Raw genomic sequence first — 17668 nt, 5'->3', positions numbered from 1 at the left:
GCGGCGCATTTAAGGGCGAGGAGAGGGGCTCATTTGATTGGTGTGATGTGTGTAAAACCCACTCCACGCCTTCTCTCCTCCCTCTTTCCGACTTGCGCAGGTAGGAGGGACGGAGGTGGGAAAGAGGAGTAGCTGCGCCAGGCGCACAGTGTGCCAAACTTGCAAACTGGCCACACCCAGTTGGCGAAGCGCAGGTGCGCTGCGCCCCCGCCTCGCCGGGTCTGCGAAACTAGAGCCCAATGTGTCAGCCCTGCGAGAGTCTAGCGACCTGTCCAGGGTATACTCTGCCTCTCGCCCAGCTGGGATAGGCTCAAGTAGCGATCAAGCTTAAAGCATTTTACTAAAAGCAGCTGGTAATAAATCTTGCATTTGTATGAGGGCATTATTTCTACAATGCAACAGGATGATCTGCTGCCCTGCAGCCCAGCTAATGTTTTGCCACATCTGCATCAGTCTTGCAGTTAAAAGAAAAAAGTTGGATATTAGCCAAACAACTCCCAGAATGCAGTGCTTAAAAATGTACCTCATGGCTTCATTTAATTAAACTAAGCATAATACTTTAGTAATTTGTTCAATGTAGTCTTAATAATCACATATTTAGAAGCAGAATAAACTTTACACACAGGTTGAAATTAGATAGATTTCCCTTTTAACACAGTTTGCACCCCTATTTACTCTCCTATTTAACTGTATATTTGTCAGCTAGTACTGCCAAGACTTCAGGTCACATGTTCAATGAGAATCTAGCTGAAGTGTTCAGATTAAGGGGCAGCTCTTCTCCCAGAGCTGTCACCTTCCATAACACTGCCCCCCACCGCCCACTCCCCCCACCGTAACTGTCTCCCAGGCAACTCACCTCCACTGCACAATACACCATATTCATACATACTAACTGCACAGTCTATTTTATACCACCAGCACTGATGCACTGTTTGCCTCAGACTGGCTGTCAGTGCCGCTGTGGGCTCTACTGATTCTGATTTCATATTGCGCTATGTCTATGTTTTGCAGTGCAGTATTGCAGACGACAGTACTACCCGGTCACCCTGACCTGGTACAAGTCAGGCTGCACTTAGTCAGTGCTGTTTCCTTGTCATTTTCATATAAGCATCTTTGCTCACAAGCCACTTCAGTGTATGTAGAGCTCTATGTAAAGCTTATGCTGTAGCCTACGCATGTGGTCTATGTTGTTGGTCTGTCTGTGTCACTCAGTTACACCTTCAAAACACTAGTATGTGTCTGGGTTTCTGTGAAGTCCTGTAAAGTTTAGTTGATTTAAAACGCACCCAAAACACACATTAAACATAGCTTAATAGTGACAATTTTAAACATAAGTACACAAATCGGCTTCACTATAACTCGTAGCATTTACAGACAAAGCATTTGTCTTTTGCAGGACACAATTTTGCCACAAATACAACACACTTATGTTATTAGCACGAGCCTATGGCATTTTATATCATATAAATCAGCCTAGTGGCTAGCAGACATTTCCTCTACCCATATGAAGCCAGGATAAACACACAGGACTTAAAATGCTACTATGTGGAGGCTTTGCTGTCTTCACAATTTATTGTTTCTGATCTGCGAAATAAAAGGAAATAAAAGCTTTGTTTCTACTGAGGGAAATGGTTTCAGCTTACAAAAATAGACAGAAAGTCTGTGTCGCCGCGACATCTAGTTACAGTTCTGGGGAGGAGCACATCAGGCTACAGCGTTGCTCGACACAGAAGTATTAGTCCCGCTTTAGGGAGTACTGCTGCATACCATGTAAAAAAAGTTGTCTAAAGCTTTTTGTGGCCTCAGAGGGAGCTGCGTTAAGTCTGATAAATTGCCTCAAATGATGTCTCTTCAGAGAGTTAGAGCTGAAGACTACAAGTTTATAAAAAACCCAATCTGGACGCATAGAGTCAAAAAATTTACCAGACCTTTGTAGCTTGCTCCTCATCTTTGCGTGAAGCTAGCAGCTCGAGGCTACATTAGCCACTACTAGCATGATATACCTAAATATCTAACCAAATTGTTGGCAGTTGAGTTGCATGGTGGATAATGTAGGTGCCAAGCTTTGACAAGGAAGAAGAATGTGTGGAATAGAAAAGATGACATCTCTGGTTCAGATGCAATGATTTTTCATACTTGTCAAACTGTCCATTATGGGTCCATCACTGTTACAGAAATGAAATATAGAATCAGTAGGAAACTCTTTTGAAATAAAATCTGTTAAAAACAGGCAACAAACTGCTTTATCACTGCCAACAGACTAGAACAGTGTACTCTGCAGCAGACAAATATACTTTCTGGGGTTTTTTTTGTAACATTTGACATCATAAACAGGCTGGAAAACAGGTTAGTAAATGGTAGAAAGCAATATGAAGGCCAATGAAAATGTTACAGTGGTTACTTCTCTTATTTATAAAGTCTCTCCCTCACTAATTCTGAACAATGTTTGAGTGCTGCTTGGATGGAGATGGATGGTAATTTGTGGCAGCCTTTCATTGCATCGTGCAGGTAAAGGGATATTTCCATCGCTTGATTGAAGCCAATTGGAGCCAGAGCCGATAAATGCCCATGACTACTGCATAGTCAGTTGTCCCTGGAGTGGATGCTGATTCTAACCGTTCCCATTAAATACAAAAGCCCCATGTTAGGGTTTTGTTTTTTTTGTCCAGTGGTTAAGGGGCTTTTTGAGAAAACTTACAGAATAGTAGTTTGAGCTTAAGCCAGACATTAAATGAGTTAAAAGTTCATTTCTCAGCCTAATTCTTATCTTGCTGAAAGATGTTGTGAATATGTCTTTGGGCCAGTGATAGCGTAAAGATGAAAAAAGTGTGAGCTTGCCAGATGAAATGCCTGGCTGGAAAACTGCAGACTGTTGTAAGTGATGCTCTCCCATGCCCTTAATGGCAGCCCCATCTGTCCAGTGGAAACCCTTCCTGGCTCAGAGTAGAAGAATACACACTTAATGTACTAGTGTGACACTGGACCTTTTAAAGCATGTGATTTTTAAACTTCCTTTAACATTTAAAATGCAATCATTATATATATTGTAAAACTTTAGACTTTTTAAAATCACATCTGAACTGCAGACAAAGCAGCAACCTCTGGGCTGAAAAATACGCCAGTTGGGAAGCGCCAAAAACTGCAGTACCTCTAATGGCCACTTGAGGCTGGCTCCAAAAGCGAGTTAATCCCCATAGACACCCACGTTAAAATGCTGAATTTATCAGCAGGAATAAACATGTTCGCAACCTAAGAGGAGCACTGAAACAGTAAATTACCACCAATAAATCTACCATATGTTATAGTTTAATTGAATGTGACCTAAAAGGCTGTTCCTCCCTTCTGCATTGTGTAGTGAACGTTCTCACAAACAAAGATTAAAAACAAAAGTCCAAGTGATAAATTAGGTGTACTTAAGTATATCACACCACATCACTGGAGCTTGAACCATGTCATGTCACATCCCCTCCCTAAAGCTGGCAATAGAGGTTTTATATTTGACCCAACATACAGTTTATTCATTGTTACTGCTGGGAAGAGAGAAGAAACAAACACCCACCTTGATGTCCTAGTGTACTTTGATTTTCCTTCTCTTGTTCTTCTTTTTGACTTGTGTGGTGTTACTTCTGAAGCACTCTGAAGACACCAAGCTCGGCAGTATAGGGCTGGTAGACTGAGCGAAGGGCAACGCGGTCAATCAAAGGCCACCTTTCCTCTCTCAGCCCTTGCTTTGGGGTCTTCCTGTCGGTAATTCTCTGATTTGACTTTGATGTGCCAATTTGTGCCTGATGAATAATTGTCTGGTTTGCTGATAACTTGTGGGAGTCAAGTGTATTCTGGTGGCACTCAATGCAAATGGGAGATATTTGGGTCCTTCAAATCACGACAGTAGCCCCTCTACGTTTGCCTCCCCGTTCCGTGAGTAAACTGACCAATTAGCTGTGTTTGAAGAAGCCATTTTTGATTAGAGCAATCAGTAAACAGCAAGGCCTCTCCGTGATTGTCCCCCTGATTAGATGAGTTGTCACTTGAGAAGTTGTTGGAGATTTTAATTTATGGCCTTATATCACTGAAAAGTATGGTAATTACCTAATCTATTCTCCACAGTTCAGCACTTGGATTAAAATTCATCCATACTGTCAGTGTTGATGACCTCATTTTTCTGCTTAAAGTTTCTAAGTAGTGTCTGAATCGACTGAATCAAGCAAATAGGACAGCCGTCATTTATGCTGTCAGTGGTGAGACATTAAGATGAGGAGAAAAGGCTGTACAAACACCATATTGAATGTAAATTGAATGAAATACTCTGACAGATGTTTGGATTTATTTCACTTACTCATGGTTGTATTTCCATCCTGTCGGCTCTGGCATTACTCATGGAGGACTATGGAATAATCTGCAGGAGGAAAAGCTTCTTATTATTCATGCCCATCTTTGAGTGTCTGTGCATCACATCCTAATCAACACTATAGTCCAGTTAATGACTAACAGACTAAAATAAGTGATTAATTGCAACACCTCTTATGCAACAAATTTGCCTGTGCAGAAATTCAGTTAATACATGAAATTAGTAGTTATAACATTTGAATGAGCAAAACAAGTGTTTTATTGGGTAGGCAGTAGAACAGCACGCTTAAAAAAAAGTACAGGAAGTGATGAATGTAGTTCAACAAGAAAATCAAGTTCTGGCACAGAGTTTCCATGACATACTTCTCATTTATTGAAGACATTGTTAAAGGTTATGGTCTACACGTTCAACAGAGCTTAAATCCATATCAAGTGAAAGGGAAAAGGACATTCTTTTTTTAAATAAAATGTTTCACAGGTAAAGAAAACAGTTTTTCATCCATTCACAGTACAGAATACATGCAATGTGGCATCATGTGTTCAGGATTTATATTCATATTATGATGGAAATATGGTATTCAGTTACGTGCACAAGCATGGTCCATACTAACTCCACACAAATGATGTGAAAACAGCTGATTCTCCGATGGACTAAGGCCGAATAGGAGATAAGGCAGAAGGCAGACAGAATCATTCACAGTGTATACAATTCAGTATGTGCAGCTTATGCTGTAAATGTAAAGCAGCTCCACTTGTGCAGAGGTACATTGGTTCAATTATTTAACTTAATTGTGTTTTTTGATAGAACATTTTTTCAATGTACAGCAGTTCGTATGATATCTAATGTAAAGTAACGCACACAGTTTGTATGATATCTTACAAATTAGTGCAGCTAACGTTAGATAAGCTATACTTTACTGATCCCCCCACAGGGGAAATTCAAATGTCAGCAGCACAAGACACAAATAAGACATTAAATAGAATGAAGATAAAAGATTACATAAAATAAAATTGCTACATAAAGATGAATAAAGTGACTAAAAATGGCAGAGAAAGTGTTGAATAAAATAAAGTGACATTTGGCAGATAAAGTGTCATATTGACCAGATGCAAAATTTGTCAGTTCAGAGCTGGATGTAGCTTAAGCCAAACTGCTATCGTACAGTCTGATGGCGGTGGGCACAAAGGAGCTGAATTGTTCAGTCTTGGTAGGGTTGAGAAAAAAAGAATCATGTTGGGAATCCATAACCTGACGTGACGTGACGTAACACTAAGTAACTTAAAATAACTGAGCACTGACTTTGGATACCACAGGAGGGACGAACCATTGTTTCCTGTGTCAAAATCCTGTGTTTGTTTAACATATCACCATACAACATATGATATCCTATGAATTAGCATCCTATGAATCACGTTCCATACTTTACGTAACGTAGATTATGTAACATTACATAAAAAATGTAAAGTTATGGAGGTTAGGTTTTGGCAAGTTACTGTGGAGGTTTAGGAAAAGAAACATGGTGATAACACACCTTAACTCAAGTTCACCCGAGTCCGAACACCAGTCTCCTGGAGAACAGTTCTGTGTTTTGTGACCCAACCAACTTCCCAGTGACCTCCATATGGAACCGCTCGTGATCTGTTCTTTCTTCACTCGTATCAGTGAATTGGTCACATGATCGCAGCCTTCCAAAATATGTGAGTTATGCATGAAATAGTGGCTCGTGATTACAAGGATATGTACGAATTTTGGCCCATTACTTTTCGTGGGATAGCGTAACAGTGCATGAGAACAGCCTGGTTTGTTTGACCTGTCCAGAGCATATTAATAAAACTGGATACAGCGTTGGAGACGGGGCCCCATTCAGTCCTATAAAAGTTGCTAAGTGGCACATGAAGCCAAAAAAGTTTGATTTCCAGGTGTAAAATTACCCGTATCTTCAACAATGGGCCCCTGGAGCAAGTGCACTAACGTTTCCTTTAACCCCACCTCCCTACCGCTTGGTCTTGGGTTCACTCACCTTAATGACTGGGAAAATCATTTTGGATTCAGCTATTGGTTAACCTTTAAAAATTTAAGCATTGGAGTGTTTGTGCTGGGGAGTTAATGGGAAAAAGTGACAGACCCAGAAGGTGTAAATGCTCAGTTTGGTCACTAAGTCAATTAGGCTTCAAAGACTGGCACTACTCCTGGGGGCCTGGTTCACCTCCCTGACCACCACCCACAGCTACATTATAAACTAAATTTGTTTTTCCTTATTTTATTTAAGTTTAATATGAAGATGAAACAGCATCAGTTCATTTGCTTCTATTTTGAATCCCTTTCTGGAAAGGTAAGAAAGCCACCCGTGCCTCCAATAGGAGCGTTACCTTTAAGTTTCATCAGACAACATTATACAATGGTATCCAGGACACACCTATGGCCCATCGCAGATTGCAGTGTATTGACCACCAAATCCCCAAATGATGCCTTAATCAATACAGCAGACAGAGTAAGTAGTCAGGAGAAGGCTGTGTGTGTGACACAAAGCCAGGATTAGGCCTGATTAGGGCAGTTTTAACATGTCCTGCTGATTAGGGGCCAGTGGATCTGACCGCTAATTAGCTGTGAAGTGTGGCTGGCCGCACAGACAGGACAGCAGCAGGAGGAGGGGTTGGCAGCCCAAATTCACCCCCACCCTCCCTCCCTTGTCCACTCACCACCCCCACAAAAGGGTCTGGGGCTCTTTGATTGGGTGTGCTGCATTGTGTAGAGGAGAGTTGAAAAAGAGTCCCATTTCCCTTTTGCTGTGCCACTACCCCCTGCAGGGTGGAGTCAATGTACCCTTTCTGTGCCTTCGTATGACCAGCTGGCTGCAGTGGGGCAAATAAACACTCCAGGTCCACTGGCCAGTGTGACTCCCATCTGACACAGAGCCTTTGTCCCATGTGAATTGTGCCCTAATTGGGGTCCCACAGACAAATTCTCAGTGCGATTGTTATTTGCACTGATGAGGTTTTAACAGACAGATAATACACAGAAGATACAAGTTACAAGTAAATAATAGACTAATGTTAGCCTGCTTGAAAATAGGGGGAGACTCCTCTTGTTTTTTCAACATTAAATACAATGGAGATGCAAATAGTTGAAGACAGAAATGCAAATGTTATCATTTATAAACTCAAATTTAAAGGAGCAATTCTCCTAAAATAAACCAAACCTTTAGTAAAATAAAATGCTTTTGTCTTTAAATTTTGATCTTTTTGATCAAACATTATTGAGCTGAATACAATATCTCAGTTTCTCCTAAACTTGTAGGATATTCTAGCACACAATCTTATACATATACACCTATTTGTGTTAAAAAAAGCCACATTTTGGCTTGTGTGCAAAAAAGCTATGGACTTTGTGGGCCTGGGTTGGCCTTTAAATCAGTGGTTCCCAAGCTTTTTGGCATGTTACCTCTTAAAATGAAGAAAGGCGACCCCGCGTCACACGTTTATTCCATCAGTGGACGAGAGGGATTTTTACTTTGTACTGTAAATGCTACGACTTTTTCATTTTTATCACCTGAAGGGAAAAAAAGAAAATAATCTGAGAAGTTAAAAAAAGAAAAACAGTTTTATATTGACAAAATATATTTTTGTTTCTCCTCTATCCCAGTAATCATCTCATGACCTCCCAGATTTATTATGTGACCCCTTGGGGGATCTCGACCCCAGGTTGTGAACCACTGCTTTAGATTTAAGCAGAACCCTTATCATAAACTTAACCAAAATTCGGATAACCTTAAACCCCCCATATTGAGCCAAATCTTGTAGTAATATTCCAGAAAATAAACCCAGTGATAGACACTAATATTGTTAAGCACTAGCCCAATGGGCCTGCCCAAATTATAGTTTTAATGCCCCAAATATTAAGTTATGTTAAAAAAAAAAAGCCATTAAGGCAACTTCACACGGTCTTCCTTAACTGACACACTTCAATAAATGAAAAGAAATGAACAGAATAGGCCTAAAGAATATCTTTGTAAACATATGGTGTAGATACATAACACATTTTTGTGCACCATCCCAATGAGCCACAAAGCTCCTACATTTGGTGGCCATGTAATAACTTTATGGGGCCATGCATAATGTGGAACCCTGAAACCATCACTTGTTGTATAATGGCATTAGAAATTTCTGTTATTATAAAAAATGTAGTTAATGGCTATGAGATTACATTGATGTCACTTACACTTGAAGTAATTTGTGTATTTGCAGACGTATTCAGCTGCCCACATTTCCCTTCCCTGCCTCCACCCTGAGACCCCCTGGCCACAGCAACTCAAGAGGAAGAGGGGAGAAAGACAGAGTAGAGGAACATGGGATTTGGGGCGTAATCCTGTTTGTCCTCAGGGTCACATGCTCCACACAGTTAAGATTGTCAGCTACAGTCTGGAAGTTTATTCGAGGGACAAACAGCAGTCTAATTGTAATTCCCTCTGGAGAGCAGTCAGTGTCTCCTGCTGAATGCTGGAGAGGAGACAGGTTGCTGCAAGATGATAATTGAAAAGAAAGTGGGTGGTCCTCTTTGGCCCCTGTGGCCCTCTGGGACAGATATATTGAGACGCCTGCATGTTTTGGAGGGGGCAGATTACAGAATGTTATATTTGAAGAAACGATTATGTCCTTCTGGGCTTAATTTGACAGACGTAGCCATTGAGCGGCTGCTGTTTCTGTTGTCTTTTGCCATTCATGTCGATTTGTGTGTGTGTGTGTGCGTGCGTGTGTGTGTGTGCGTGCGTCTGTGTTTGGCTGTTTGCTGCTGGATCATTGCCCCCCATTAACTAGTTCTGAGAGCATTTTTCAGGTGTTTTTTTTACAAGCATGTTTAAAGCGTCCTTGAATTTTCCAGGGCATTTTTTAACTTGCTCAAACCCTGACTCTCTTTTGTGTTTGTGTTTTATGTGTTTGTGTGTCTATTTATCTCAAATTAAAATGCATGATTGTGTGTATCTAAACGCACTGACAATATGTTAAGAATGTGTCCATGAAAAGAAATGAAACAATAAAAAGAAATAAAACAAAGTAACACACTTACAGGCACACACACACATACACACACACTCATAGACAACTATGCCCTAGCCAACACACACTGATCTTATCCATTGCCTACCTTCATTGAACTGCTCTTCAGCCCTGGCCCTATTAACCAGTAATCCGCAGACTGGCAGCTGGCCATTACTGTGGCAACGGTGAGCTGGGACAAAACTGCTTGCTGGTTCAAAAGTAAAGAGGAGTGTTGTGAAGGACAGAGATGAACTCTTTTGTCCTGTAAATATGTCTTTTTCCCATTTCTGAGTACAAAAATTAATTTCTTATTCATTTTCACTTCAACTCTTTACATATTTGGAGGTGACAATTAAATGCCTTTTATGCTTGCATGAATTTTTTTTGTCGTTGCGGGCAGATTGAAATCCATTCCAAGGATGGAGTATAATTATATCATGTGTGGCCCTGTCGATAGGAGTCGACAGGGCCCACTGCGGGAGTAGTTTGAATGGCTTACAAATCTGTTCTACAGAAGCTTTCCCTTCATGCCATGAAAAATATTGGTTACTGATGTTTGCAGTCAGCCATTTCAACGCGAGTTAAGGCTTTGTGCCATATTACTTGGTCTTTGACGTCTGAGGACAGATATTTAGACTTTATGGAATGACATACATACTAAAAAATCTTTCATTTTGTGACAAAAATATGCTGGATATTTTGTATAAATGTAATAAAGTAATAAAAATATATTAAATTCCTTCCTTACTTGTCACCGTGGTCTCATCTCACATAGCTGATTGTATCTAGTTTGTGCTTGAAATCCTTTCTTTAGGGTCACAAAACATTAAATTGTGTCTCATTGTGATGCATTTATATTTTGTTAATGACAGAAGATGGAAAAACAGAAGTAGATGAAGAATTTAGAGGCAAAAATGTTTAATTATGGGCTTGAAATGTACTGAAGTCAAAGGACGGAGCACACAAATGGACTGAGTGTAATGTGTTTAATGTCACAGGCTCCCACACGTCTCTACACACTAAAGCAGGATCTCTCTCCAGCCTCTCCTGTCTTGGAGTCTAAACACAGTTGCACCTCAGTAGGGGCTCCATAGCCGTAATAGATTTTTTTAGAATTGGCTAAACTAATTTTCTTAAAGAAGAGTTTGTGGGACTTAATGAGGCATAACTAATGGAGGTCCCACAATCATCAGTGCCATGCTGGAAGCACCATGGCAGGACAGAGCAGCCATTGATTCTTGCTTCAAACCTCTTGAGTTCCTAATCAGCTTCTTTGGTTGTGCGTTTCAGGCCTGACAAACCTATTGTTGGCCTGTGTCACTGGAGGTCAGTAGTTATTAGTGGCAACTGAAAACAGTTTCTCTAACTACTTATGAGCGAATTGAATAACATGCATAGGGGGACTTGGAGGGGGGATTACTGGCAGCGCAGCGAGTCCGGCCGGCGCAGGAGAGAATGTGACATGGTTTTCTAATAAGGGATGCTGCACCCCCCCACCACACACACACACACACACACTCCTAACCTGGTCCTCCATCCTTCATCCCCCCCCCTCTAGTACAGACATTTGTGAATAGTCTTCAAAAGGTTGCTTTGGCCCTGCAATGCCTCATATTGCTAAAATGGTATTCATAGTAAGCAATGGAATTAGCCAGCGCAAGTCCTGGAATAGCATAATAGTGTGTGTGCGCGCATGTGTGTGTGTTCATTTGAGTTCATGTTATCCTCAAACTAAAGGCAACAGCAAAAATGTGGTTTCATGTATTTAATTTCATGGAAATCTATTAGAGGGAGAATTGCTTTCAGAGTCCTATGACCTTCTTGAAATGTTTTTTTTTTTCACTCTGTAGGAAGATGATTATTTGCAGGCTATTTTTTCCATTTGAAAATGACTGGAATTAGGGAACTTTTTGCTTCCTGGGGGAAAGACTTGCAGACTTGCAGTGACTCATTCTTTTTTTGGAAAGCAAACAAATCGAGCAGGCACAGGTTTGTCATAGAAAAGAGGAGAGAGATTGTCTCTCCTTGGCAGAATGCGAGGGCAATACACTAATTAAAAATCTCGCTCTGTGTCTCTCAGAACTTGCCAATTCAATGCATTCATTCGCACAGTGAAATGAAAGGCGGACCTTGCCTCTCCTAATCATTTCACATGGGGCAAGATTTGGGGACTGTTTCTGGGGAGGGAAGGAGAGAGGAGGTGGTGGAATTTGTGGGAGTAAACTTTGGATATTAGGCTTAATATCTATTCACATCTATGCATTTACATTATCATACAAAACACCATTACTAATATGAAAATCCTCTCTGTAGAGTGCAGCCACATGATTCTTCCTTTACCTGTGTGTCTTCAGGGAAAATCTTATTCATCCACTATATTCCACTCAGAAACTAGGCCAGTCTATGCTTTTAGCTTTCTGTCTTAATTGCTTTTTTAGTTAAGACCAACTGCACCAAACAACCTGTTGTACCGGGCAGGACTTAACAAAAACGGTGAACTGTGTATGACGAGGGTTATATGTTTGGCCTATGTTTCTGTGTAAACTATGCAGCCAATAATGTTAAGCCCTTGCCAATTAGCACTCTCTAGGTTGCTAGGTCGCCATGGTCAATTGAGGAACACATCAATAGGACTTGAAAAGGTTTCTCTACGATCAGACCTTCTGACATATTAAGTAGAATAATGGGGAGGAAGGGAGTTGGGGTGGGGGGATGCAGAGTCTGAAGCAAGGCTTCCTTCCACATTCACATTATGCGGTGCAACCTGCAATTACCTGAGAAGAATAGTCTAGAAAATTCTTTACATCAGTGAAATAGATTACCTTCCGCTTTGTGCTGTATTCTAACAGTATACATAGCATTGAGGTAGTGACAGACTCCTTCCAGCCCTCATAAAAATATCCACTTTGTGTACAATTTGGATAATGTATGACTCATTTGTTGCTTGATTTGTGAATGTGGAGCTGTGTGTGCATGCACATCTACTTGTGTGTATGCATGTGCACGTGTGTGTGGGTGTTCTGCAACTACATACATGGAAGTAACACCACACAGTAGCGGCTGCAGCCTAAAAAAAATAAAAAACTTTCCAGACAGAAATGATGATGCCAGCACCAATTACAGTGCCCAGCCTGTCTCATATATCCTTACAAAGAGAGGTACCCCCCAATAAACTGAGAGAAGCAACAGGCACAATAGCCAGTGATTACCAAGCATAGCCTATTAGTGCGCCATAACTGTGGCTATTGAAAAGAGAAAAGAATGGCTTCACCTCCACTTTCATTTCACGTGGTACACCATCATAAATCTTTGTTGACAGCTCATTCATGCCCTCAATTTGGAGACAAAATCTATCAGGAACACCTTGCAGCATCAAAGTGTACATTGTGAAATGCATTTCTCTTTTTAATGCTCTTATCAAACTCCCTTCTGATGGAGTTGCCGCGCTCAATTCCAAATGTCAGGTGCATATTGGCTCTGATGCTTCCTTCGAGTGTAGGGATGATAGCACATATACATACAGCTGCCAGGTATGTGAAGGGGTTGGAAATAGGGGCTCTCCAAGGTCTCCATTGAGACACACTGATAGCCATCATCATCATCATCACAGGGTGTCATCAGCAAGGAGATTGAGAAGTAATTTCCAAACGTGTTTAAATGACCACAGGAAATGAAATGTTAGATCCTATTATCAGCCACTGCTGGTGTAAAATAGGAGGACAGAAGCAAAGGGGGAGCGACACTGATGCTAAGTGATGACCTTAAACACTTTGGAGTTTGTTTGCACAAATCATTCATCTTCTAAAGAGATTGATCAGAATGAGGCTAGTGTGTGTGTGTGTGTGTGTGTGTGTGTGTGTGTGTGTGTGTGTGTGTGTGTGTGTGTGTACAGTATGTAAGTGTGTGTAAGTGTGTGTGTGTGTGAAGAAACTGTGGCAAAGTGCTGCTGGGTATTTTGCTTGCAGTGCCTTTTAAATGCATCAGAAAAGAATCTGTCATTTAAAATAAAAATATAACACAAAATACATAAATACTTGCAGTGTTTGTCTAAACTTTAGTGTCATCGCTTGAAAATCTTTTTGTTATTATGGTTGTGAAATATTTATGTCAAACAATAATTAGGTCAGAAATACAGAACAAGAAATACGTTTGAAATAACTGAGATTTAACTTTGGGGTTCTGAAACATTTTTGAACAAATACATTGCATTAAATCCAGGTAATAATACCATATTCTTTATCACCAACAGTGCGCAACAAAAAAGGAACTGACGCTCATCCAGCTTCAACTTGCGCTCAAATTCAATTTAAGTAAAAGCTGAAAAATTAAGCAATTTGAATTAAATATCTTAAAAAATAAAATAAAATAAAATTCACAAATTAAGAGACATTTCTTTTATTATTTGTATGTGATATTTTAAAGTGATGTTAGAGACCTTTGTTTTGATAAACGTTTAATTTTACGACTGAGGCCTGTGCAGCATAATAATGATAATAATAATAATAATAATGATAATAATAATAATAATAATGATAATAATAAATGTACCGTATGATTAGAGTGTAATTAACTTTAATGTAGCATCATAATAATGCGAGGCATGTGCTCCATTCCTTTAGATATTCGTTGTTGCAATAATTGTCATTGTCTATTTTTTATGGAAGCTCGCATTCATAATAATCTCTTTCACACTGCGGCAAAATTAAGGTCTGGGCCTATTAAACAAAGTAAGATCAATATGTTTGGGGAATTTGTCGAAAAGGAAACATAATTAATATATGAAAGCATAAAATAAAGTCACTATAAAACCTGGTGGGAAGTGATAGGGATTTATCAAAGGGTGATTTCCCGGGCTCAGAGACTTGCAGACATCCTCCATGAAAGGCAGCCCTCCAAAATGTCACCTGAACAATGCTGGCTCCCTCATCGACCTTGCTTTCCTGCTCAATTTGGTCTCAATCACAACATAATGAAAATGCACTCCAAAACAGATCCCTTTTAAAAAATTACTTCTTCAGGAATAGCTCTCACACTTCAAGTTATTTATTGTTAACGTTCACTTGGTTTTGAAACATATACAGCAGCCATCACGCATTTGTTCCTTTTTAACTTACAAAAGAATAAAGAAAACATAAAAGTGGACGCAATAACGATTATTATACAGTTAAACGCATTCTTGTGTGTTAGCCAAATATACAAGTCCCTACTTTATTTAATAAGTCTAAATGAATACATTAGTTTACAATATTAATATGATAAAATACCAGGTTATCACCGTAAATAAGGAGTGGTGGCTTAGTGTACTTCAAACCTGATCCCACCTTCACCCCCTCCCCAGTCCGAACTCAAGTGAAGCAGCATTCCTTTTTGTTTCAACAACATAGACTACGTTTAAAACATCATGAGGAAGGTCCAAAACATGGATTACAAAAGGTCCAGAAACGACATAATTGCTTTCAAGGGCAGCCATTTCTGTAATGTTCAAAAATAGACTCCCCTCTCAGAGATGTCAAGAAAATGTGCCCTGATCAGCTGGTGCGCCTCTGTGCGCCTTGTTCCCTCCAACACCCAAGGGCCCCCGTGTTCAGCCTTCATATATAGTTATATATGAACATATATGTATGAACATATATAGACATATGTTCACATATATATATTTGCTCTTGCATGGGCTCATCCGCAGGTTCACATAGAAAAAGTGAAAAGTGACAGTACTGTATTAAGTCCTACCACGTTCTGCCGTAGAGGAGGTTTGAGCTGACCATGTTACTGGTGTAATCTACAGCAGATGTGTCTATCTGGGCCATGTTGAGCTGGCTGTGCAGTGAGGGGGGGCTGGGCGACATCTCCTCCAGCTCCAAAGCGTTCACCTGCTGCTGGCTTTGATGCTGGGTGAGGCTGCTGGTCGGGGATGCGAGCACAACTCCGGCTCCGTTCTGTTGCTGGCTCTGTTGTTGGGTCTGTTGTACCTGTTGCTGGTTCGGCGTCGGCGTGTTGGAGCCGTTCTGGCACGGTTTACCGTCCTTCACCAGAACTGGCACGGCTACGCGCCTCGGGGACTGCGCCTGCTGTTGGCACAGGTTACCGTCCTGTTGCTGCTGCTGCAGCTGCTGCGCTGCCTTGTCCTTGGCCTGGCGCTTCATCTTGTACCGGTGGTTCTGAAACCAGATCTTCACCTGGGTCGGGGTCAGGTGGATCATGCTGGCCAGGTGCTCCCTCTCAGGCGCCGACAGGTATTTCTGCTGCTTAAACCTCCGCTCCAGCTCGTAGACCTGAGCCTGCGAGAACAGGACGCGCCGTTTCCTCCTGGGCGCAGCGTGGAGAGCTGGCATGGATTTGGTGGCGTCCGCCATTCCTGAGAGACTCCCCATGCCGGTCATGTTCATACCTGTGGAAGGTCCCATGAATCTAGAAACTTAAAAATATACATACATATACGTGCGTTCAATAAACAGAAGAGGAGAACACTGTTTCGCCTGAAGTAGTCTTTATTGATTATTGACTGTTATATGCGTAAAATATTAAAGTTAGAAAGCATTAGCTTAAAAAACACATATGATATTAATAATAATAATAACAGTAGTAATAACGATAAAATAATAATAATAATAATAATGAAAATAATATTATTATTAATAATAATAATAATAATAATAAATATCTAGATCTTGCTTGTAAATATTTGCTCATGCCAAAGATAAAAAAAGTCGAAACAGACTTGAAAGAATGATCTCCTTTTCAGTTTAACCATCAGAAGTATTCATTTTAAATTAAAGATTTCTTAAAATAATGTACACTATTTGCATAAACTTTTTTTTATCGTCAGCACCCAAACATGAATTAAATATTTGTTAAAAGCGATACACATTTGTTCTCGCGCATTTCCCTCTCTCATTCCTGAAATGTCAATTTATTTTTTTTCCCCTCACAATGAAATAAAATGAGAAAAGTGTGCATAAATAGAATAAAGAACTTACTTGTGGAGTATCTGGGATCAGGGTTGGCGCTGTACCACCCTGTTGCTGCTGCACTATTCCGCATGCTTTCCTGGTACGACGGGAGGTCTCCCATGTTGCCAATGCTTCCATTGCAGTATCCCCCCATAGCGCTGTGGGAGAACTGGGAGACGGTGTGCGGCATGTGGTAAGTGGTGGCCACGGTGGCGTTATGGCCCATGGAGTGCTGTTGCATGCCGGTCTGAGACACCTGAGGCTGTCGGTAGGCTCCCAGTGGAGAGGTTAGGTTCCCTGCGCCGTCCATGCCACTAAACTTCTTGTAGGTCTCCTCGATTGGACTCAAAATATCTGTCACTGAAAAAGGCGTAGTGTGCTTTGGGCTCAACGACATGATTCAGAAAGCAGGTAGATTTTTGTGTTTGAGCAGATCAACCGTGTTGTTGTATCGGCTCTCTCCTTGGTGGATGTCTACGTAAGAGAGTGCTTGTAGAGCGCCTGAGATCCTATTGATCGCCTTGGAGAAGGAGGCGAGCCCAGGGCGCTCTTAGCCCGGGTTTATTGGAGCCAGGAGCCAGGTTTACGACAAACACAGGGGGCGGAGCAAAACTCCTAAACCAGCAAACAATAGTCATTGACATTTTAGGGAAATAATTCATGAAAATACACTTTGCTTTATATTAACTTGTATATACATGAATAAAACGACGCCACATGTTTATGATTCTATCCTTTCTGATATACAGGTGAGAATAACCCCTTATGTGCTGCACATCAGCTGATATGACCACATATGACTATTTTGCGTCAGTAGGGAATTCCACTCTTTCTAGAAACTTTGAGAGCACTTTGAACAGACATAAGGGGCCACCGAGTATCATCAAAGAGCCACAATGAAGTTGTATGACCGGCTCATTTATGCTTCTTAAGCATCATTTTGGCCCCAACAGAAAGGCACAAGTCCAAATAAGCTCAAAATGACAAAAATGCTGAGAGGGAGCGGCGATAGGGATCCAACCTGTGAGTATATCACCACCTAACATCCATCATCAGCTGTGTAATATAATACACAGGATTTATATATATTATATTTTGCCAAAAAGTGACCACTAGTGCAATTTCCCTGACCCAAATTTCTGCTGGTGGTGGATTTAATTCAGGGCGAATCTCAATTTTATACATTTCTTTAAAATAAAACAAAACAGTTTCATCTGACTCAATGCAATTTGGAGACAATGTTATAAGCCTCAAACCGTCAAGTGTGGTCACCATGCACTAATGACACTCTGCAGTCTTGACCTGACATTGTAATCTCTGAGCAAACTGCCTGG

The 17668-nt window shown here is 40.7% G+C and overlaps 1 protein-coding gene across 2 annotated transcripts; it reads right to left on the bottom strand.

Moving 5' to 3' along the window:
* Positions 1-13920: 13920 nt before the first annotated feature.
* On the bottom strand, positions 13921-16880 carry nkx2.4a (NK2 homeobox 4a). 2 transcript variants are annotated; one of them, XM_050061145.1, is made up of 2 exons: positions 16362-16880; positions 13921-15772 (listed from the first exon to the last, which is right to left on the bottom strand). In XM_050061145.1, exons 1-2 carry the CDS (start codon positions 16729-16731, stop codon positions 15111-15113), a joined length of 1032 nt encoding a protein of 343 aa, XP_049917102.1. In that variant the 5' UTR covers positions 16732-16880; the 3' UTR covers positions 13921-15110. The 2 variants fall into 2 exon arrangements, with proteins under 2 accessions (XP_049917102.1, XP_049917101.1); XM_050061144.1 differs by having other exon boundaries at positions 13922-15799.
* Between the last annotated feature and the right edge of the window lie 788 nt (positions 16881-17668).

The sequence above is a fragment of the Epinephelus moara genome, chromosome 14 (genome assembly GCF_006386435.1).
Source record: "Epinephelus moara isolate mb chromosome 14, YSFRI_EMoa_1.0, whole genome shotgun sequence".
Lineage (NCBI taxonomy): Eukaryota > Metazoa > Chordata > Actinopteri > Perciformes > Serranidae > Epinephelus > Epinephelus moara.
This window is presented reverse-complemented; position numbering and strand designations above follow the sequence as displayed.